The sequence below is a fragment of the Dufourea novaeangliae genome, unplaced genomic scaffold (genome assembly GCF_001272555.1).
Source record: "Dufourea novaeangliae isolate 0120121106 unplaced genomic scaffold, ASM127255v1 scaffold12, whole genome shotgun sequence".
Taxonomy (NCBI): Eukaryota; Metazoa; Arthropoda; class Insecta; order Hymenoptera; family Halictidae; genus Dufourea; species Dufourea novaeangliae.
In genome coordinates, this window is record NW_015373886.1 from 2,243,507 (window position 1) to 2,266,161 (window position 22,655).

Genomic DNA, 22,655 nt, shown 5'->3' on the forward strand with positions numbered 1-22,655 from the left:
TCATTATTAAGATAATTTTCTGATTTTTGAATGGAGAATCAAGCATTTTGAAGCACTGAAATCGTGATTTAGTAATCTTGCATTTTCACGAGCCTTTCACCTATATAATTATTAATCGATATTTCTACGAATATTTCGGTCTTTGGGTTATGACGTGAGTCTGAAAACTCGATTTCGAATTAACAATAAGCGATGGATCTCGCGAATCGATCTCGTACTTCTTTCACATTCGTTCGATTTCCTTTACAAATTGATCCTTCGTTAAATATAAGTTACACGATATTGCTGCATTTCGAGAGAAAATCTAAGACGCAGTATTATTTCTCATCAATTTGTAAAGGCTTCTTGCAGACTAGTAATAATTATCACCGAAATTAAAAATAGTGTTTATAAGTGAAACGTAAGTAGAAAAATATAGGAATAATTTAAATTTATTGTACAAATTGCAATGAATTTCTTAAATATCAAACATTTTAGAATCTACGTTAATAAATATAATTAACACTTTCGTGTTTAAGTGTTTAAAAATAATTTATTTTATTAAGAGTTATTTGGAAATATAAAATTGAAGTGTGGGCAAGATATACGCGTGCAATTGTTTGCAGTTACAAATAGTTAATGAACAATTTCTGCCATTTGGAATTTTGAGTGTGGAATGTTAATTTTGTATGTATGCGAGGACTGTGCACTGTGTCTATAAAAATAGAACCTGTTAATTGGACTACGATAATGTAAGAAGTGTGTAAACTTGTACACTTGTTACAGAAAATAAATTTTTTAAATAAACATAATAATTGATATTAATTCGAACTCTTCATTTTCTCATTTTTATTCCAGATCTCCTTAAACGGTAACTTATAACTATTTAAATTAAAAATATGTACACGTTACTTCTTCAATTCTTTTTGTAAAGTGATGAAAATTATACCGTGTACAATAAATTACTGTGATCAGCGTTTCTGTCCATCTATGCAAATTATATGGATTAGAACACTAAACCTCAATGGTGATCGACAATTTATTTCCCACCAACTTAAAATATGTGGTAAATAGAAAAGAATATTCAATATTTTGCAAATACGTTTTCAACATTGTCAAATCTTCTATTCTATTTTTCAAACATACTTACAACAATATTTTCTATATAGGTATAATAAACAAAAAATTGTTGTTTCCCTTGAAGCTGAATCTATCGTTCATTATAAAGTCTGCAATTCTGTTAAGTAAAAAAAATAACACACACTTGAATTAAAAAAAAAGCGTAAAAGGTTTCCGAAACTATCTACAAATCTGAAATTATTTGATTTGTTACTTATTTAAGTAGTGCAGTTAATTGTAATTTTTTGGGTTGTCTTTTGTAGTTGATAGGTCGAGGGGAAGGTAAAGAACGAAATCACGTAAAAATTTGTAGCGTCATGTATTTCTTTCTCTCGTAAAAATGAAAGGACAGGACTCTCTTGCAGTTCGATACACAATCGTCGCGTAATATCGTAACTCGTATATTATTGAATACAGTTACATTGAAAAAAATATTACAAGTTCTCGTAGAGGTATCTAATAATATCGTAATTTTATTACGCTATCGCTCTTAATCTATTTTCATTATTCATTACTATACAATATCCTAAATAGTTACAAGTGTCCTCCGTTGCTACGTTTATTCACTTTTATTATTATTATTATTAGCGTGTTGAATAATCGTAATATTAACACTGCAGGTATTATCCTTGTCAGTTGCTTTATATACAATATCTACATTGTACGAATTTACCACATATTCGTTTTTTTACTACATATATCGAAGCTACATAATAGATTGATGCATATAAAATATCGTTTCATTCAATTTAAGGTCAAAGAAATATTGCTTCCTTTAAACTTCTTATACATAATAAGAATGGTTTATATGTAGTTTTTATTCTTTTCATAAAAACGTTTCACTTTTTATTAATTTAGTGAAAACGAATGATTTTGAAAGCTAGAAGTCCTTGCCAAATTCTTTTTATAGCTTTTTCATTTACGAATAATTTTCTTGTGAAGAATGAAGCAAATATTCAAAAAGAAATTAAACATATTTAAAACAATGAAAGAAATAAATACAACACAAGATGAACTAGTATCTATTGAACATTCTAATATTTTTTATCATCAATGTTGATGCATGAGCCTTTGCATTATCAGTAGACTGCAGATGTTTACGCAATTTCACAGTTTTAGACACTAATTCATAAAAATGAAAATCAGACAGCAATTTATTATCTGGTCGAAATATTAATATTATGTCAATAGTAACATATAAATAATATTACACTTTATTGAAGTCTTTGTTTAATTTTCTTATAAATATATAGGGTGTCCCAACATTTATGGAACACCCTGTATATTTTCTAAAACACGTTTCTCTGCTAAATACTAAATTAAATATTGACAAATTTTTCGTATTAAATCGCAGAAATGAACTGCACAGAAGCAAAATTTTATATGCGCCAGCCCGTTGCATCAAGAGATGATTGCAAAATATTTACTGTTATGAAAATTTATAAATACACTGGGATTTCGAGAGTGAAATTTCAATTTACAGATCTCTGTTACTCGATGTTTCCATTACTTAATGTCTACACAATATACAGGACGTTGAAAGAAATTAGGACCAAACCTAAAGCTGTTAGCAGGTGTCCAAAAATATTTTCCCTTGGATTACCCAGACTTTCCTTAGAAAAGAATTATTTTTGGACCCGTTCATTTGAAGACATATTAAGTACTGAGTGTATTAATGAGTAATCCAATATTTGTTATCGAATATAAATCTCTTTTCAAGAAAATTAAAAAGGTCTCTGAAATATTCTCAAATATCGGACGGCATGATCCTCAACCATAAAGGCGGGAAAATACTTACAGTTTAAATCATATTGTTATCTCATTTAAGAAATGGTGGATTAATCATTGATACACACAGTAATTTAGTAAACATTCATAGCTCGTTAGTCTCGACAGCTTCTTAAATATCTTTCATATAAGTAACAGGTATATACATTGTATTTATACACTATAGCATTACATAAGACACAATCGATCTTAAAATCCCAAATCTTCTATTGTAAATCGTACAGATTTATTAAACACTGATGATGTCATATAGTTTTCAAATTGAACGCCATTTAAGTTCCTATTATGTGTTAGTTCGACTTGTTTATGTATGTCTTTATATTTTGGTCAAATTTAGGAAATTGTTAAAAATTTTATTTTAACTGCATTGCCAGTCGAATATTCCTAATTATAGTCATACCTTCTATTGTACTTTTGTGCTTTATGTAAGAACTATTCTTCAAAAGTAAAACTTTTCCAAAAAACTGTACTTATACAGTTCCAATCTATTACATTATATAAATATAATAATTTTTACAAAAATGGTCTCAGGTCCATCTTCATTAAACTATGGAATTATATGCATTTCTACAGCGTACACGATTATAACAAATACGATATCATAAACTTCATTGGTTTTTCTTAAAGTTTTCTTTTTGTTCATAATCCACTAAAATTTTTATTAGACAAAATTTATTCTTGTGCAATTGCTTGTTTTTGCAAATCTATCATCTATCGACAAAAATAAACATTTAAGTCGCGTAGGTACGAAAACGTTTCGATAAAATCGTCACGAAAATTTTGATAGATAATGCGTTATTTTATAAGAATGAATTATTTACAGAAGACGAATAAAATGACTTTTTATTTAGATTCTAATTCGAAATTAAAATTGTTAGATTTACAAAAACTTTCAGCCTATAATATCGTGTATGGAATAATTACATAGTAAATGAAAGTGCTTTTGAATCATTCGAACAGGATCGTAGCATTTCGACTACCGAAACCATCTTATACTCTCATTTTCTTGCTATCTACATGAATTGAGTAGATTATTGCAGAATGTATACGGTTAGTAACAAAGGAAAGGTATTTTCTATAAACAAATTGCAAATTTTGTCTTACTTGGCAATCTGTCCAGTATCTGAAATATCTGTGGATTCACACTGCATCGACTACCTTTAGCAAGCCATAATTTCTGAAGAAGAATCAACATGTTACAAATCCACTTTGTACCATTGATCTAATCAATTTGGTAGTAAACGAAATATTTAGATCAAACTGTTTTCAATGCATAAAGAGACGAGTGTATGGTACGTAACAAACGCAATATTTATCAATCTCTGAGATCGTTGAATTGACTCCAAGATTGAATGCAGATTTATGAAGCACTTTACACCTTGCACGCCATACGCTTTATGTACAAATGTTCCGTATAAATCATGTAATCAAGTTACGTAATGAATTCGCTTGATCAACGTTGCCAGTCAGACGCGCCGCGTTGGCTCGCGACAATCGCTCCTCGTGTGTCGCTCTCGATCCGGCATACTTGACTAGAAATACTATTTATTTAACAACACGTGTTTTGTAAATTACACTGACGATTACCAACTTGTGAAATTCGTAAGGTTTTATTAAAATTTCACTTGCAGTTCATCTAATCTCGTCGAAGCTACATTTTTCATCGACGTGGCGAACTAAGCTGTATTTCTGATGAAAAATATACAATAGGATCTCCATTATAGTCCACCTTTCATTCAGACACTCAACGTCCGATGTTTTTTACTATTTCAAAGTCCTATTTTCCAAACTGTGTACAAAGTTTTTCTTTTAAAGTTTCCACGCTGGATTGGTACCTTTTGTTATTAATTATTCAAAATTATTTACATTTAACATAATTTGCTGCACACGATAATTGTACTAACGTTGGAAGCAAGTCTGATACCCTTATTTAAAAATGGCCGACGGGGCAGTGGTCCAAACCTCTTCAATCGCTAAAATTATTATCATATAATTTTATCTAAATTTTCAATTTCGAAAGAAACAATAATTACAAAGTGATAAATCAAGCAGATAGAGTAGATAATCAAGCTTCGAGATCGAACTAGATATTGTGCATGTCAATGATTCGTAAAAGTCTCGATTATCTGACTTTTTCCGCCATCTTGAATATATCGTCAGGTATGTTTTAGAATTTGTGTAAAAAATTATTTGGAAAATTACTATTAAATGATTGTATCTTCAATTGTAGTAATCTTTCAAAAAGGGAATTTTTTTGAAAACATTTGTTTTATCTACTATATTCATTATGTAACTTCTTCTATTTTATCCAAATATTCGGTGATCTAACTTATTCTGATTGCAATAATTTTTGTAGAGAAAAAAGTAAATAATATATAGACATAATGAATAACAAAATCGTGTCCTCTGCCTTCTATAATACCGTTTCCAGTTCCAAATGGTGCGACTATACGGAGGGAATACTGTACAAATTTTTTTAATTATTTTCCAGACCTGAATTTATTACTGCAGTAGTTCTCACGTATCAAGAAACGGCCTGTACGGTTACAGGGTTTATAGAGTGAAACGCTTTTCACGGTAAGGCACTAAAATTATTGTAGTTCATGCAACTATACAGAAAATGTTGGCATTGTCGAGGAGAACCAAGAACGAGAGAATAATTGCCATGGATCGTAGAATGGCAACGAGAAAATTTAATAAAGGTTATTCGTGTTCATAATTATTCCTTTAGTCACAGTTATGTACCTGCCCTATTTTTAATAGGTTGCAGTTTTTAATTAGGCACCTGATGTTAGAATTATTTGTAAAAAGAACGATTTATGTTAATATTGTAATAAAAATTCGATTAACGCGATACGTAATGTTTTATAGACGTTCACGATCATGTTTATAGTTTTGTTGGTGTCGTCATGTCGTAGTACCATTTACGCATTTTGTATAGTATAATAGTTACTAAACTTTCTTGTGTTTACATGTATTTTCAGCCTCTGATTTCATATTATATAGTCAGAAATATTTAAACCATTTTTGTTTCGAAAGAAACTGTTCTTGGGAATTAATTTATAATTAAAAGGAAACAATCCTGCAACAACGTTAACTGGACGAAAGATATTCACGCGCAACAATCATTGTGACAGACGTAGTAGGGTACTGTTAACTCTATCTCGTTCTAAATAGCTATAAAGGCACTATGTTTCACAGATCTTAGAATTCTACAGAAAAATACATCCTTTAACAAAGGGCCATTTAGAAATTGTTACACAATTAAACAAAATGATAATTACATGACAATAACTAGTCAAAAAATAAAGTAAAATCGTTTTTAAATTATATCAATAAAGTGAAACTATTTTCATATAAAAATGATTACATTGTTTATATGTATAGTAAATTCAACAATTATCTGTAATAAAATGGTTTGTGATGTATATTCGTGTGAAGACATTTTTATTACTTTCATACTAGAATACGTAGAAACAAAAATGTTTTATATAATGTTTCAAAATTCATTTAAAGAAATGGACATAAATATTTGTTGCGTCCTTTCTACTGAATTACTTGACAAAATTTTATTATTTACTTCAAGAATGAAATTGTAAAAGACAATGAACATTTTTATTTAATAAGATTATTCTTTTCTTGATCATGCCACAATTTTAGGTCAATAATAACTATTCAGATTAAAGATGCTTTACACACAATGAGTCACCTATATTTACTATAAAATTGTTTACTATAACATTTACTATAAAATTTGAAAGAGTAGCGAATTTTACGTAGGAAATTGTTAAGTTTTATTAACTGTAAATCTAATAGTTTAAAAAATATTTAATTACAGACCACATATTTTATGATGGTATTCACGTTATATGACTTAACTACTGTTGAACTAAAAAAAAAGTACGATTTTTTCCAAACAAGAAGTATATTAATAATCTTTTCCAAACAGGAACTAAGGTCGTTGGTATAGTTCAATCTTCACTTCATCTATATTTTAAACATAGTGTCTTTAATATTGTCGAAGTATTTTAGCGAAACATTTTTAGATTCAAAAATTTTATCAGATTTGTTAAAAGAAGGTATTGCTCCATGTTTATTAGGAAGCTACAACACACTCAGCTTGCATGATCTACAAAAGTGCTGCGAATTTTTAATGAACCTGTAACTATACTGTACAGGTTATGTTCTTTATTAGCTTTACTTGAAAAATTTTCGTGAATGACTCATAAAGGAGAATCGATTTTATTTGTACCCTTTGTAACATTAATTGATCACCTAAGTCACTTTCAGACTCTCCAGTCTGCTATAGAGTATTGCAACATTATTTCGTTTATGTATTCTTAAATGATTATTGCCAACGTTCAAACGTTTTAATTAAATAATTCATTGGTACATGTGAATTCGAAATTAAAAGTTGTCAATCAAGTATTTGTTCAGAACTCCAGATTAGTTAAAACAAGAAAAAAATTAACTAGATAATTATTCTTAAATTTCCACAACTTGAAGAAAACTATATTCGAAAAGAGTAAGTTCTAATGCAGAAATTTTTAAGTATATGAATCAATTTACTTTCATTGATTTGATATTTGTTTATCGCGGCGTAATAAATTTCAAGAAAGAAGATCAAATCTACTTCGAATACGTGAACTACAAAAACTTTACTACAATTCAAAATATTAATAATTATACAGTGACGTATCCACTACGTTTCATTCGTGTGCAATGAAAAATCTTTGAAATGTACTTACGAACTTAATTAAACGCCACTCGTGCGATTCAACCGGTTGGTAGGCGAGCGAACACAATTTGTCAACGCACTAATAAATAACACGAAACCCAAAAATTCCGACGTATCCGTTTTGTATTGCAAATCATGCGATAACCAGTTTATTCAACGAGAAAAATCACGAAACGAAGATTTTTTAAACCGTCAAAAAAGAATATGTAGAACGGAAAGTAACAATGTAATGTATTAATTAAGAAGAACTAACTCGACAGATAGTTTCTTCTAGGCTAGTAAGTTCAACAGAATACCTAAACCGTTACAAAAAAATCTTCAATCACTAGTCCGTTTATCAAACCTCACTAATTATGTGGACACTATTAAGATGGCCGGCCAAGGTCACTTTCACGATTCTCCATGACGTTAAAAACCACCCTCTCACTGTCGCGGGTCCTACAGATGTGAACTTTCTTCGAATGTTACATTAGTTCATTCCAAGGGTAGTTTCCCCTTCTCCACGCATTGTGGTGTTTAGGTGGGGTAGGAAGATAAAGTGGGGGTAAATGCCTCAAGTTCTGGTACCTGTCATGTAGCAGTTATGGTTTACCATCTCCTGATTTATGAGTTACTTTTCTGACACATTTCGTTAATGAATCTATAATAAAACCAATTCATCTGTCCACTTGCTTTATAAGATCGTTATTTCACTGTAGTCTCGTAAATGTTTGTTTCTCTGTTATTGGTTTTAACAAATTTGGCTAAAGTAAGGAGCTGAGCTCGTAGCTTGTATAATATTTCCAACTAAAACACTCGTAAAATTATCCGTTGCTACATGAACGACTAAAACTAAAAACGAGAAAAATCAGTTGGACAGAGTTATACTTATTAATGTCTTTGACCAACCATCTTTTTATCAGCGCTCATTATAATCCATCCACATCTGTATTCCTTCATTTTAGGAAGCTCCTCTTCGTCAAAAGATTTCATCGAACGATTCAGCTAAATGTGAGATGTTATGTACCAATACCGTGATCTACCATCGAGACATTATTATTCGTACAAAACCGACGCGGACTAGATTCTTTTTAACCAACATAGTAAGACAAATAGACTTAACAATATTCTTATATCAATAGAAATAACCTCAAATTTCGTTAAAAAATCCGTTTCCGTTCGTTCGAGATGTAGGTGTCAAATGATGCTGCTTCTCCCAGTTTATTTTATATACAAACTAGTCGTTTTATTTATTCTGCGAAAATGAATACGAATAAATATCTTTCTGTCCGTCTAGGTGTATCTTTAACAATCATCGCCTAATTAACGAGACTACGAACTCGCGCGGCGGTTCGGTTTCGGCGGACTTCCGATTTCCGTTCAATCGTACAATATCGTTAAGTACACCGTGTACATCCTCGTCGGCGTAATACAGGGTGACGACTACACCCCACGGAGAACAAAGAATGGCGGGACCGATGACGACCGGAACCGTTGGTCGTCACCGTTCACTCCGGGGGAATTCACGTGGAACACCGGACCGGTTGCGTCCGGACATGCGAAATTGGGGGTTATATAATTCACAAAATAAGTAAACTTACGTTTAATCGAATCTTTACGAAAGAAAATAAAATATTTTGTACAAATTATATGGGTCGTCGTCGTTGCGCTCTGTGTTCACCCGAAAATCATCGTTTTTCGCGGAGAAACGCTCTCCTTTCGGACAGACCGCACACGCGCGTTTGGTTCGATTCCAGGTATGAGCCAACCCTCGACTATTAACAGCAGGTCAGAGCCGTGAAAAAAGTACTATAAAAAGCAATGTAGCTGTCCAAAACGGACGTCCCGCCGACAAAATTCTTGTCGTCACGATTCTCGTCGACGATTCTTGGGCCTGTACGTGAAGCCTCACTGCGCGCTAGAGTGTGCCCTGGGAATAACAAGATCGTTTCGAAAATTTTTTCTACCCGAGATTAGCGTGTTGCTTACTTTGAAAAAGATACAGATGAACGACGTGTCATGAGTGTTCGTTATACCCCCCCCCCCCCCGGACCACTCACGACTTCGCGTACCAGGCCTCAAGAATCTCACCGTTGCAGTAGATATAGTTAGCTACCTATGAACATTTTTGTATACGTGCACGTATACATCAATCAATATAATAACATTTAAGCGACAATATACGCATCACAATATATCGTTCGGCGTGTCACGCGCGATCCGTAACCCCGCTGAATGGATCTCGCCGATCCATACACGTAACCTGACGCCCTGCTTTTTTTTTTATAACCGACCAAAAGGCGGCCCTGTACGAAAAGTAACTAACGGCTCGAAGAAGAAAAAGAAATTATTCGATCAGTCGATTGTTATTTATACATGCTTGTGTTTGTGTGTGTATGTGTGTGTTGCGTATGAATGAATACGCATGACTGGTGGTACATGTTAATATCGTTATGTACGTACTTAAAAACATCATCGTACCCGGGACTCTCCGTACACTCGCTTTCATTTACAATTCATGTTCTCGGGGTGTATGTGTGTTCGCCATGTATAAAGCTCTGATCCCCGCGCACTCGAATCCTGGGGGTTTGGAGAAAGGGGATTTCGGCGAGCATTGTCGCGATAAAATTTGTAAAACTTCACTCTCACTTGCACTAATGTCGCGTGTCGTTCAAGACTGTAGAAAATTATTCCGTGGAGACAGTACCATTTCGTACATAAATTTACCGTCTAACTGTGAATCGTTATTACTCGTATTATATATATATATTTTTTTTCCTCGTTTTATTAAGCATACGTTTTCGTTTGTTTCTTTGCGTACATAGTATACACAATTAACAGAATTTGAATGCTTTTCTCGGTCGGGTGCATCGTGAACGTGTCCGAAACAAGGAAGGGCAAAGAGACCTGGGGTCGAACCTTTTATCACAGTATCGTATTACTGTAGTACAGAAGCTCTCGGGGCGAATCGGTGCGAAACGTAGCGCTGGCACGCGAAGTTCTCTCTATTTCTCTCGTTCTCTCTCTCTTTAGTTTCCTTCGACACAAGCATACACACGCATTCTTTCACTCGAACACCTTTCGCACACATTGCACCACGAAGGAAGCTGGGAAGGCACAGTGTATGTACACATGTTGTACGTACAGCACCGAACGACGATCAATCGGGGTGGGGTGAGGGGGGGGGGGACAATCGCCAGTACTCGTGGTACACGTCATTTCAACGTCGATGATGAAACGTCATCGCGGTCTGGGAAGGGGATCATACAATTGGAAACGCTGATAACACAGGGCTTACGACGCACGAAAAAAGTCGAGGGGAGAATCCGCGAAAAGCTTTGTTACCTCGCGAAAAGAAAAAAGGTTTCGCCAATCCGGATTTCCGTCGCAGACTACATAATCGCGAGCATAATATCTCCTTTGAATCTATGAATTTTACAGGGCAACAACAAATCTTTTCCCGCATTCGGATCGGTGTCCATATAAATGATGGAAATTTATACTAAAGATAATCATTACGTTAATGATTAAAAGCAAAAAGTCTTTTTCTTTTCGTTCTGAAGGTAACATAAAACACTAAGTACTTCCTTCGATTCTGCTGGCAGTGTTTCCGGATCACTATTTCCCCCATGGATTCCGAAAACCCACGGGAGACCGAAACGAGCGACGTTCACGCTCCCTCATAACACCACTGACTAGACCCCATCGGAAGTCCAAGTTCCTGATTCCTTGCAGTGCGATGATTTTAATCGTAAAAACGAGGACACGGCCAGACAGAGTGCAGACAATTAAACTTATGATCAATACCGTAAAAATGAACATGATCGCGTGTGGGTGTGTGCGTTGACTACATCAATACCTACTCTCGCACTTTCAATGATCTCGGATAGCGTTTGATTATCTTATGTTATTCTTAACGCAAGACGTGATAGACGTCGAGCTTACAAAACAAAAAAAAAAATAAAAAAAACGTTAAATACCACTGACTAGACCTGGCGGATGTCGATCCGCTCTTCACGTTTCTTTTTTCTATGAAATCTCATTTAAACATCATCAGGAAAGTACAACAGTATTATTGACTAGTCAAGAGCCGGGTGGGAAGGGCAGGGGGAGAGGGTTGGGGGGTGCCGTGACAACGAATGGATGAGTTTTTTTCGATGCTCTAAACGAATCGAGTACCACGTAGAACTGTGTGCGTTCACCGTTCGCAGGCACAAGAATTATATATATATATATATATAAAAAAGAAAAAGAAAAACGCTCCTGCCAAGTGATTCCCTATTTTCCCTCTCTTAACGAAACGACGCTGTTCTTGGACGCATGGCGGCGTACTTTGGTAAGACTGCTGGCGGCGATCCACGTCGTTCGAGTGTCCGTTGGCAGCCCACGGGACGGAGGATCGTCGGTTGCCGTGTCGTGTTTCACAGATCGGTCCTCTTGGAGGACGACGAGGTGGAAGAAGAGGCGCGAATGGACGTGACTGAATACCTTCACGACGGGCCGTAGGGATCACCTGCACGGGGCTAGGAGTACTTCGAGCCAACACGGACAAGACGTAACTTCCTGTCTTGAGTACTTGGGTCCCCAGCCTTTGGCGAAGCTGATGCGGACGGAGTTGATATCGACAGGACCAGAGGCGAAGCCTCCTGCCTGACTGGTTGTTCTTGTGTTACCACTGCCATATGGAAGCTGTAGTATTTTGGTGCGGTCGAAGATGTTCAGACAGAAACCCGGCGGCACACGGTAGACGAGCAACGTTCGAGACTCCGGATCGTCCAGGGTTGGTGAATTCACGAAGATCGGGCTCTCGGATCTGTTGTATGCCCACACACCGTCTGTTTCTTGACTAAGCATTAATCCTGTAAACGAGTCATGATTTGTGTCAATTTCCAATATCCTGTATATAGGTACCATTAATATTGTTTGAACTCTTGACTACAGACCACTCGTTTCAGAGACGAATTTGAATTTTTTTTTCTTTCACTGGCGCAACCTAGCGGAGAACTTTGGAAGTTCTAGCGTTTGAGTACTTTCAGTTGACAGTAAGCGGTACACTGTATTTCCAAAACGGTAACCAAAAGTAACATTCGGTTTGATATTAAAAGTATTACGAGGTAGTTGTCGGATTTTTTATTTATGAGACGAGTCGTTTGTAGTTAAAGCTTAAGCTTTAAATTCTGTATTATCTGGGAAATAAGCGTGGAGTACAAAAGAAATGAGACTCTTACCAAGACCAATTTTGCTCCTCGTTCTTTGGACTGCAGGCGATGCAACATGATTTTCGGCTAACGTTGCTAGGCAAAGGCCATCACCATCGTGGAGGGAATCGAATACATTTACTGTTGAAGGCTCCACAGGGTAAAGACGACCCACTCGACCACCCAGTTCCCAATATGCTAATGTACACCATTCCTTCTGACCCGTCTCACCTGTAACAAAGAAAAAGAACTGTTAGTCTCAATTCACTATTATATCAGTGTAATATATAACTGTCAATGCTTTGTGTATTTTACTGAAAATTACTGTAATCTAACTAAACAAACTGTACCATGATTGATCGCTTTATGCATATGCTTGGTATCAATATTTGAATCAATGTTGATACACGATTCCATAGTAGGATACTCGTTTACTATAAAAATATCACAACCGTAACGAAACACTTTTACAAATTAATACAAGCGATTTAATTATGATAATAACGAGAGAAAACGTGTTATTGATTCGGTGGAATAAAAATCGGTCCTGTTGAGAGCCCGTTAATTGAAATTCCTCGATAGCGTTCGCATCAAAGAATTTAATCTTCCGTTTTTATGAACAACTTCCACGAAACGTGATACGGGCATGCCTCCAAACGAGATGAGATATGTCATTAACGAGGAGTCTTTCTTTCTTGTCGAAAGTATTCGGCGAGAGGCTGCGGGCGTACAGGCGGTATCATAAAGGACTCGTCGCCGGAAAGTCCCACGCGTCTCGCCGACTGTCGTGAAGACAACGACGGCGCCAGATTCGAGAGTAGACAAGCGTGTAGACGAAAAGAGAAAAATCGCCGCAAATCGTACAAACGAGGAAAAAATTTTGATACCTAATTTCTATATTCCCCTTTACCGAAGAAATCCATAACAATAGTGAAAAAATATTTCTTCATTTTAACCCATTAAGGACGAAGCAGTGAAATAATACGATTTTCATAATTTACGTAATTACATGTCTAGGTGTAAAAATAAATAGTGAAGTAAAAAATCACGAAGCAAATTCCTGGAATTCTCTCGCCACCGCAACGTTAAAAAACAGAATTCAATCATGGTAATTGATTGAAAAAAATTGCAATTGAAATTGCAATTGAGTTTCATTAATGCAATATTGGTCCTTAGTGGATTAAACAACTGTATATAATTTTTAACACGTCCGGTGTAACACAGGGTATATAAGGATACCTAATATTAAATTAGTAACACTAACAAAAAATGAAAAATACAGTTTTTTTATATTACGGACAGTGTTCTATTAAATCGATAGCGTAACATTGTCACGCAGATGTGCACTTTACTACTTATCTTGTGTGCCTGATTATTAGTAGTTAGTTCTACTTATATTTATGTTTGTGTTCACAGTAGAATGGTATTGTCTGTTTTTCACAGAAATTTAACGTAAACCGATAGTTACTTTGTTATTAGAAGATAATAACGTATCATCGTTACTGTTTACAACAAGTTGCAACGGTATCTAATAGATAAACGCAGTACCACTTGTGTTCGAAATTATATAAGTTTGACAAATTTTAAACATTGACGTTCTCGAAAACTAAATTTTGTATAAAAAAAAATGTGATTCCACAATTTTCACTTATTTCTTCGTAGTGCTAACAGCACGTTTTCATAGCCTTAGACTATACCGAAGTTAACTTGTACTAAATTCTACTGACTAAATTGAGGATGTAAATATAATTTTACATTATTGATCCTCATAAATGTATTTGTACAGTCGTTTACAATTTTCGATTTTACTTGAAAATTAAAGAAAATTATTTTTTTAAATTATATTTAGTTTTGTAGAATATCCGAAATTATATTAAGAGAAAAGAAAATATACTGCTTTTTCATAAATTATCCTTAAACAGGTACATCAAGAATTTTTTATCATGTTCACTTTAATTAACATGTTCTCCGAACATGTTGGTGCCCGAACCTATCCTAATGTCTTCCCGATTTAAACGTGTTCGCGCCATCTTCCAACAGTCCCGCGAACTGATCGACATTCAAGCAGTAGGTAATTTTACTAATTAATGCTGCAAGTAGTCTCACCAGGCATCGTTAAATGTGCAGTATCACTATCATACTGGAATCACGATTATTGTCAACATTGTCAACACTATATTGATACGATATTTTTTGTTTCACTTGATCTCTCCTACCACCTTCATTAACGTTTGAAGAGCCGAGTATCCCAACACTACCCTATCCACGATGACTATAGCTACCGAAAAATATTACTCACGTATGGCCTACTGGATATATCAATTATTTCAACCTCTAATAATTTTCCCTCGAAGACGTCAGACTTTCCTTTATGATATAAAATTATACAAACATCACACAATTTCTATAACCGTTTGATTCGGGATGAGTACAACCATCGAAAAAGCCTACCACATTTCATTCTGTTGCAAGTTTAACATCGCTCAATCAAACGGTTAATAATCATTTAAATATACATTATCTGATAGCAATACTTCGGTAGTTGCATATGAGCCAATTATCTGGCAAAGCGATTAACTCCACAAAAGTTATCCAGGAATTTATTTTAAATACACGAAGTTAAGCACCAATCAACTGCTTTGACACTAAAATTTGAATAAATTCAATGAGTGTAGTTAGTCACTTTGGTCTGTGAACGTTTAATATACAGGGTGATTCATAAATGCATGTCAATACTCCAAGAGGCAAATTTACACACTAAAATACGTAAAAAAACGTCCTATGAACATATGTCCTATACATATACCTTAGTTTTCGAGTTATGAATGATCAAGGCCTCGTGCCCCAGCACACTCTACTGCACGCCGTAGCATTGAGTTTCGCACTCACGCGAAAAAACCAGATATTCTTCGAATTGTCTCAAATCAATTTCGTATCCTTTCTTTTAAATCGTGCCCATTATGCATTTGTGCTGAATACACAATAGTTTTTAAATGGCCCTAAAAGGAAAAGACTAATAGCTTGAGATCGTGCACTTCATACAATTTCTTTAATCATCTATAACTCGAAAACTAAGGTAAGTAATAGTTTACAATTCAATCGGTATCTCCGATTTTCTTCAAACTTTAATACGTTGAAAGGCGTTCTCTAAAAAGACAAAATATCATTTTAAAAACTGTCGCAAAGAATTAATTATATTTTTAGTATCCATTTTTTTTTTTAAATTAAACTAGCTCTGAACCAACTCTGATCAATATGATGCTTCGAAAACAAACAATCAAACCCCTTTTTTACTGTTTACTGCGTATCTTCCGTCAATTAATCTGCATTTACAGTGACGTTTAGGTTAGGCTTCGGTTACAAATTTAATTTCAAATTAAAGGTACTTATAATTGTTTGCGACATTTTAAAAAATGATATTTTGCCTTAGTAGAGAGCCCCTTTCAACAAATGAAAGTTTGAAGAAAATCGAAGATTCCGACCGAATTCTAAACTATTACCCTAAGGTATATGTATATGTAGGACCTACGTCTATATGATGTATTTTACTTGATTAGTCTTTACCCCTTAAAATACTGCCATGCGTTTATGAATCATCCTGTATACACGTTCGCAAACCCTACGGGGAGACGCGCGTACAAGCGCCCACCGCGTCCAAACAACGAAGCAGACCATCTTTCCTCGCGACACCTTGTATATTACCGAAAATCATCGGGTGTTTAGGGAGCAAGCTAAGTTTCACGCGCGACGAAAATGGTAGGAATGTCGATGGTGTACAGAGAAACGAAGCCGGAAAGACTATGGGGGCCAGGGGGCCTCGGGAATGGCCATTTCGAGCGAAGGCTGAATTTAGAGGTTAAGAGTCAGGAAGAAGAAGGAGAGACGGTGGAATACACGGGTGTGTCGCGCAGCAGCGGTGCAGCTATGTGTGAGAGAGGGAGGGGGAGGAGGGGCGGGGCGGAACCCCTGCTTCCACCAGATAAAAATAGATATTACGAGTTTACCGAGGCGCCAAGATTGCGGGGTATCGCGACGATTACGTCATCGGTAGTAGCGCGAGTGGTTGGAGCAAGGACGCCTGTCGCGTCGCCCGCCGTCGCCGTCGCCGTCGCCGTCGCCGTCGCCATCGTGGCCGTCGTGACGGACTACGAATTTTCGTGTCTATCTATTATCATCCGCAGCCGGTTTTTGAGCCAGTCCTCACGGCGAATCCCCGTTGCTCTCTCTCTCACTCTGGCTCCGTGTGTTCCGATCATGGCGCCTCGGCGCGCGCGTGCCGGCACTATCCGCGGGAGAATTCGTTCGCGTTACTCGAGAGGTTACTTACATGCTCGAACGCGTCGATACCAGAACACGAATTTATCGTGTTTGCAGACTGGCTTTCGAGCGAGCGCCAGAATATTCCCGACGGCAATGCACTGGTTCAGTTCTTTGGTCCACGATATTTCCTATTTGGGAATAAATAACTGCTGTTGCGCTATCGGTATTGTATACTTGGCCAAGAGTTTGGAATTACATAGTACTTGCTGATTTCTGATAATCCTCAGAGACGCCACATTCTGACCTTAGTATATGTAAACTAAATTGAGATTTTGCATTTTTGACGATTTAGAACTTGGAGAGAATAAAAGGAAATTGAACTCGGGACATATTTCTTAGGGTAATGTCCCACCGGAAACTGAATGGTGGTAATTGCAAACTATGAAAATTTGAAACTGTTATGATAGACAGGTAGAATGGTACAGACGAAACAATGTTTCGCCAGTGGAAATTAGCACTCGAGTGGTGTCCGAGGGTTAAAATTGAACGTTATTCTTAATTTTGTACTGACCCATATGTCCCATGTTAACCTTACATGACGGACCATAAAAACTGATGACCGTTTCAATGTCATAAAAATGAATTTCTATTCATTCGTTAGGTACATCATTCTTCAAAACATCGCGACATATTGAGCGAATGACCGACATAGGCATATTATGCGACGGTTAATATGCCAGACGGTAACAAGAATATATTTTATGTCAAGAGATTGTAGTATTTTCAATTTAAGGCGATGCTTGGCTCGACTGTTTTCGCGTTATATAGAAATACGTGATTCTTCTGTTTATCTAATGAGAGTCTAGTGCTACAATATTAGATCCTAATGCCCAGAATATGTCAGACCGTCATTAATCCTCAAGAACACAAACCGTGAATATGGAATATTCCTTTTTTTCGTAATTCTAAAAGTTCTTTTAATTTAATACTTTTCTGTTTTTATGGTAGCTAATTAGAATGAAAAAAATCTTCGTATCGGTGGCGTAAGGAATACGCTGATCCTATCCTTAAGGGTTAAAATTAAAGGTGGTTTTAAAATGGCAAAAATTGAAAAATATGAAGATTCTTAGTTTTTTGACAAATGAAACTTCCTCGGTTACTGTAAAGACGTTTATTATTTCTTGAAAAGGTCCTGTCTCTCTCGATTCACATAGTAATTCTCAACTTCGGTCGGTAGTGTAATTTCTAGTTCGGACATTAACAGGCTGCGAAACGATAACTTGTTGTCGGAGGAATTATATTTTTGAAAACTTGATGTATCTCGGCCTATTCTGATCTGTTTTTGAGAAATCAGCTTGCGACACTTTGTGCCGAACAGAAAAATATCTATAAATATCAACCAGTTTACCAGTTACGCTACATACATGTACAACATGATTAATTAATCTCTGGAAGAGATACCGCAAAAACCCGGCACAACTATTAATTAGCTGTGATTAGTTCAATACGTTTTACTTTTCTACCTATACCACGACACGTGTAATACATAAATTAAATAAATAAAGTCCCTCGGTAGAACCGCTAATTAAAGGTCGAGCACCAGGCCTCTGGGTGCTCGTTATATAAATATTCAATTTCGCTGAAGTCTGAGATATTTCCATTGCGTATAAATTATTTTTAAACGAGATAACGTATATACGATCTTGTTGCAGAATAAAAGTTCTCGTACTCCTTCGCGCCCGCGCCTGCCTGCTTTGCTTACCCATACACAGCCCGATCGGTGGCGGATCGATCTCTACTAAATACGCAGTCTCGCATAATTCCGAGAAACTTTTGCAATAATTATCATTTCGCAGTTTCACTCAAATTAGCTCGTAAAGATCGTATTCCGCGAAATCTGCGCTCGCGGGAGAATTTCTTTAGTACGGCGCCGCACTAATTACCCTACCCAGAGACAAAGTCCATAAACCACTGATAAATTCGTCGATCTTCCTGCGAAAGTAGACTTTTTTTTCCATCGTCGAATCGAATAACTGTATAACTCACTAACATAGCTTTCCACGTTTATATTGTGAACTTGAGCCGAATTTACAACTTCTCATTTTGGACGATCATCGCGGATGATTCGTCGAAAAAATATTGTTTTCATTCGTGTTTCATCCAAAGTGACCAGTTAACAGAGACCAGCCAATCTCTACTATCGATGAATTGAATGGATAATTAATTTGCAGTGAAACAGCATTGATACGTAAAAACTTAAATTGTATAATTTGCATGCCTGCTGTTACAACCACGGTTATACTGAATGCATATTTGGATGATCAGTTCGTATTTCTGTGACTGGATTTAATTGGTTCTTACTATTTTTCGGGCAGTCCTTTATAAAGAATTTTAATAACAAATGAGAGAATGGAATAAAGTGGAATAGGAGAATAAAGTGTACTCTTTAACCCGTTAACTGCATTTGTCCCCTACAGTGGATGCCTACTTTATTTCTAATAAAGTAGGCATTTTTTTTTAATTCAATAAGCTCAACGCTCTGGGCAAGAAATTCTATGAAATCACCGAAAGCGTAATGCATGTATTTTAATAAATACTTATAACATTATAACATATTGAAATTGTCGTTTTTTACTTTGAATCTTATTTGTTAATCAGTAAATTTAATTAAAAAATTTTGTTTATGTTTATTTATACATGTATTATTTTTTTTTTTTAATTGAGACAGGATCCATAATTGGGACACATACCCTAGTTCCGTTATTTATCATGAGTAAACACATTGTGTATAAGAAAAAATATTTAAAAAAACGTATTAAACAGTCTTAAAATTACTATTGTTTCTTGATTTTACGAAACAAAATTTGTGTACAAGATACCAAAAAGGTTCAGTGAGCGGATTAAGAGAACAAAATAAAGAGTACCATACTCAGTTTCAAGATCTACTGTGTCAACATAGTGAATTTGGAGAATTTTTCAGACTGAATCATGAATTCAACCAGTGACCTGGTATAAATACCCCGACTTCCATCTTTCACATTCCCTGTGCGATGAATCATCCAAGGATGAAAAAGTGTAAATTCGGCTTTGTCCATGGGTTTATCGATCATCGAAGAAATCCCGATAAAAATAAAAGATGGACGGTCGCAGAAGTACATACACTTATGAAATGGGAGCCGATTGATTCCGTATCTCACTGTGTCGAGGGAGCATTGCCCATAAATAATGGCCGCAAGATCGTAATAATCACAATGGTCCCAAGCTACGTGTTGATCCAGTGCCGCGATAACCCGACAGTAAACCACTCTGACCCCTTCAAGTTCCTTCGGAACGTTTGCAATAAAGCTGTATCCTTCTAGGTAATGACAAGACACTTAATACTGGCAGCCAGCAAGGATACGCTCTGTCAACATTGTAACCTCCCGCTACGCAGCCACCGAGCACAACCCAGGGTGGACACTGAATAATCGACTGGTTTTCAATTCTTTCGCGCAAGGGTTGCTATGAAATCAACGAATATAACATGTCTCTCATCACTATTGCATCGACAATGATTTACAATGGTAGTATAAATAACCACGGACAGTGATCAGTAAAACAGATTGTAATACTTAATTATAGGATTGGAGTAACAGTGTTAAACTATTTATAGTGTTCCTTATCCTTCTTTGTCTGTTGTTTCGAACGTGTCATATATGTTTACTGTAATAAGTAGATGGTAGATATTTATTTTTAAGGTTTAATTCACGGAAACTCGAAATAAACAGAAACTTGTTTACTGTATTAGCAGTTATATCAGGTTCCAAATAAAATAAAAATCGTAAGACAGTTCATTAATTTTTTAATATACTGAATTGTATACTATCGTGTTTTCTATAAATGCATAAAATCCACAGTCTAGTGATGAGTGGCGTGTGGACGTTCATGAAACTTTCTGGTTTTAAATATTATTCTATGACAGTCAAAAGCGAAGAAAAATTCATATTTCTTTATGAAAACTGTTTATTCATTTTGATTAAGTATTTTTGCTTTATTAAACTGACATCCACAAGTCCAATAACGAGTCTCCTGTAATGTCTACTGCCAGTGGAATATTTCCTCTTTATAATTGCATGTAATCAATATCAATAATTAGTCAATGAAATGTTAAGAGAATCGTATTCACGGCACCTTATAGTCGCGTTGTCAGAGAGTTCTAAAGAGCTGTACTATAAAGGGATAATGTTATTGAATTTCCGTGGGGTATCAATTTTGACTTTACGAAGTTGAAACTTCAATGTTCGAAAAGAAATACCTTCGATATTTTACAAATTGTGTACACTTATCGGTCCCTATTATTTAAAGGGATTACCCTTTAAAATATCGCCCGTCCAGAGTACATCCTCCTTTTGTCCAAGTAATCGATTATCCTTATAAAACACTGATGAACACAGTTGAATTAATTACCGCGTATTTTGTACCGAAACTTCGTATCGATGAAAATGTTATCGTTGAGGTTTTGTGCAGCGACGAAATGAACAACGTTTGTAACATCTGGTTATGGGTCACGAACAACCCAGCGTGGTGTTGAACCCCGTACCCCGAAAGTTAACCACATATGGGTGATATGCTTTCGATCTGAAGCTAAATGTTAATACAAAATTTCAATTTTTTTCATTTTTGTTATGATAAAAATTCAATTGACTGTTTGTTGCATTAAAATGACATAACCCTTGAATTCCTATAGCTGTCGTCCTAGCAACGTCCTATTATATCCTCGAGGAATGGAACTCCAGTAAGTATAGCTGAAGCGATTTTAAGCGAATCCTTTGACAATTCTCGTATTCTAAGATTTCAACGGATAATGACCGAACGAAATCAGTATAACAATGAACGGACGAGCTATCCACGCTACCAAGCACAACGACTCGGTAGAATTGAAAGCAAATTGAACCCTGTAATAAAGCAATTCCGTCGGCACTCCGGGCATCACGATAAAGGAACAATTGTGGAATTTGTGCGCGGCTCCGCCAGTTAACTGTCCTCGTTCGCGTATACCCGCGGTGTATTATTTTATGTCTTCCCAGCTGATTATACGTCTGGTGATTTTATTCGAAGGACCGTGCCTCCTCCGCGCGGAGACAGTTTCCAGACGTACGGTTTCGCTTCACGGAACTGTGAAATACAGTCGCGCGTCTACCTCAAAACCGTAGAAATCGTGCTTTCATTCATGAAGACCGACGACAGTAACACTTTCGCAATCGAGATGTAAACGATTATACTTGGAGACACAGAACGAAATGAAAATATTTATGAACAATTTACAAATCGTGATCAAATTATTAGTCAGAAAGATAGATTTTCCCTTTGTATTTTCATAGAAATAAACATCACAATATCAATTAACTACATGATTTTTAATTGACAATTCGTCCGTCTAATTCTTAATTGTTCTAGCTCCACTAGTTTCTAAACTGAGAAAACTGAGTTTAAATTTTACGAAGTTTAATGTTATAGAATATCATTTACTGAATAGCTATTTATTACAACATTTACCAAAATTTTATCTTATTGTCAACATAAATGATTGATTGTTGTTAGTATTTGGAGATATA

The 22,655-nt window shown here is 35.6% G+C and overlaps 1 protein-coding gene across 1 annotated transcript in view; it reads right to left on the bottom strand.

Annotated features, from left to right (window-relative positions):
* Positions 1–11,703: 11,703 nt before the first annotated feature.
* The window catches only part of LOC107194691 (mothers against decapentaplegic homolog 6), a 109,297-nt gene continuing 98,345 nt past the window's right edge, over positions 11,704–22,655 (bottom strand). Inside the window, exons 4-5 of the mRNA XM_015584354.1 lie at positions 12,832–13,032; positions 11,704–12,462 (exon numbers count right to left, since the gene is read on the bottom strand). Coding sequence (XP_015439840.1) covers positions 12,113–12,462; positions 12,832–13,032 — 551 coding nt within the window. The 3' untranslated portion in view covers positions 11,704–12,112. The remainder of the gene's footprint in view (positions 12,463–12,831; positions 13,033–22,655) is intronic.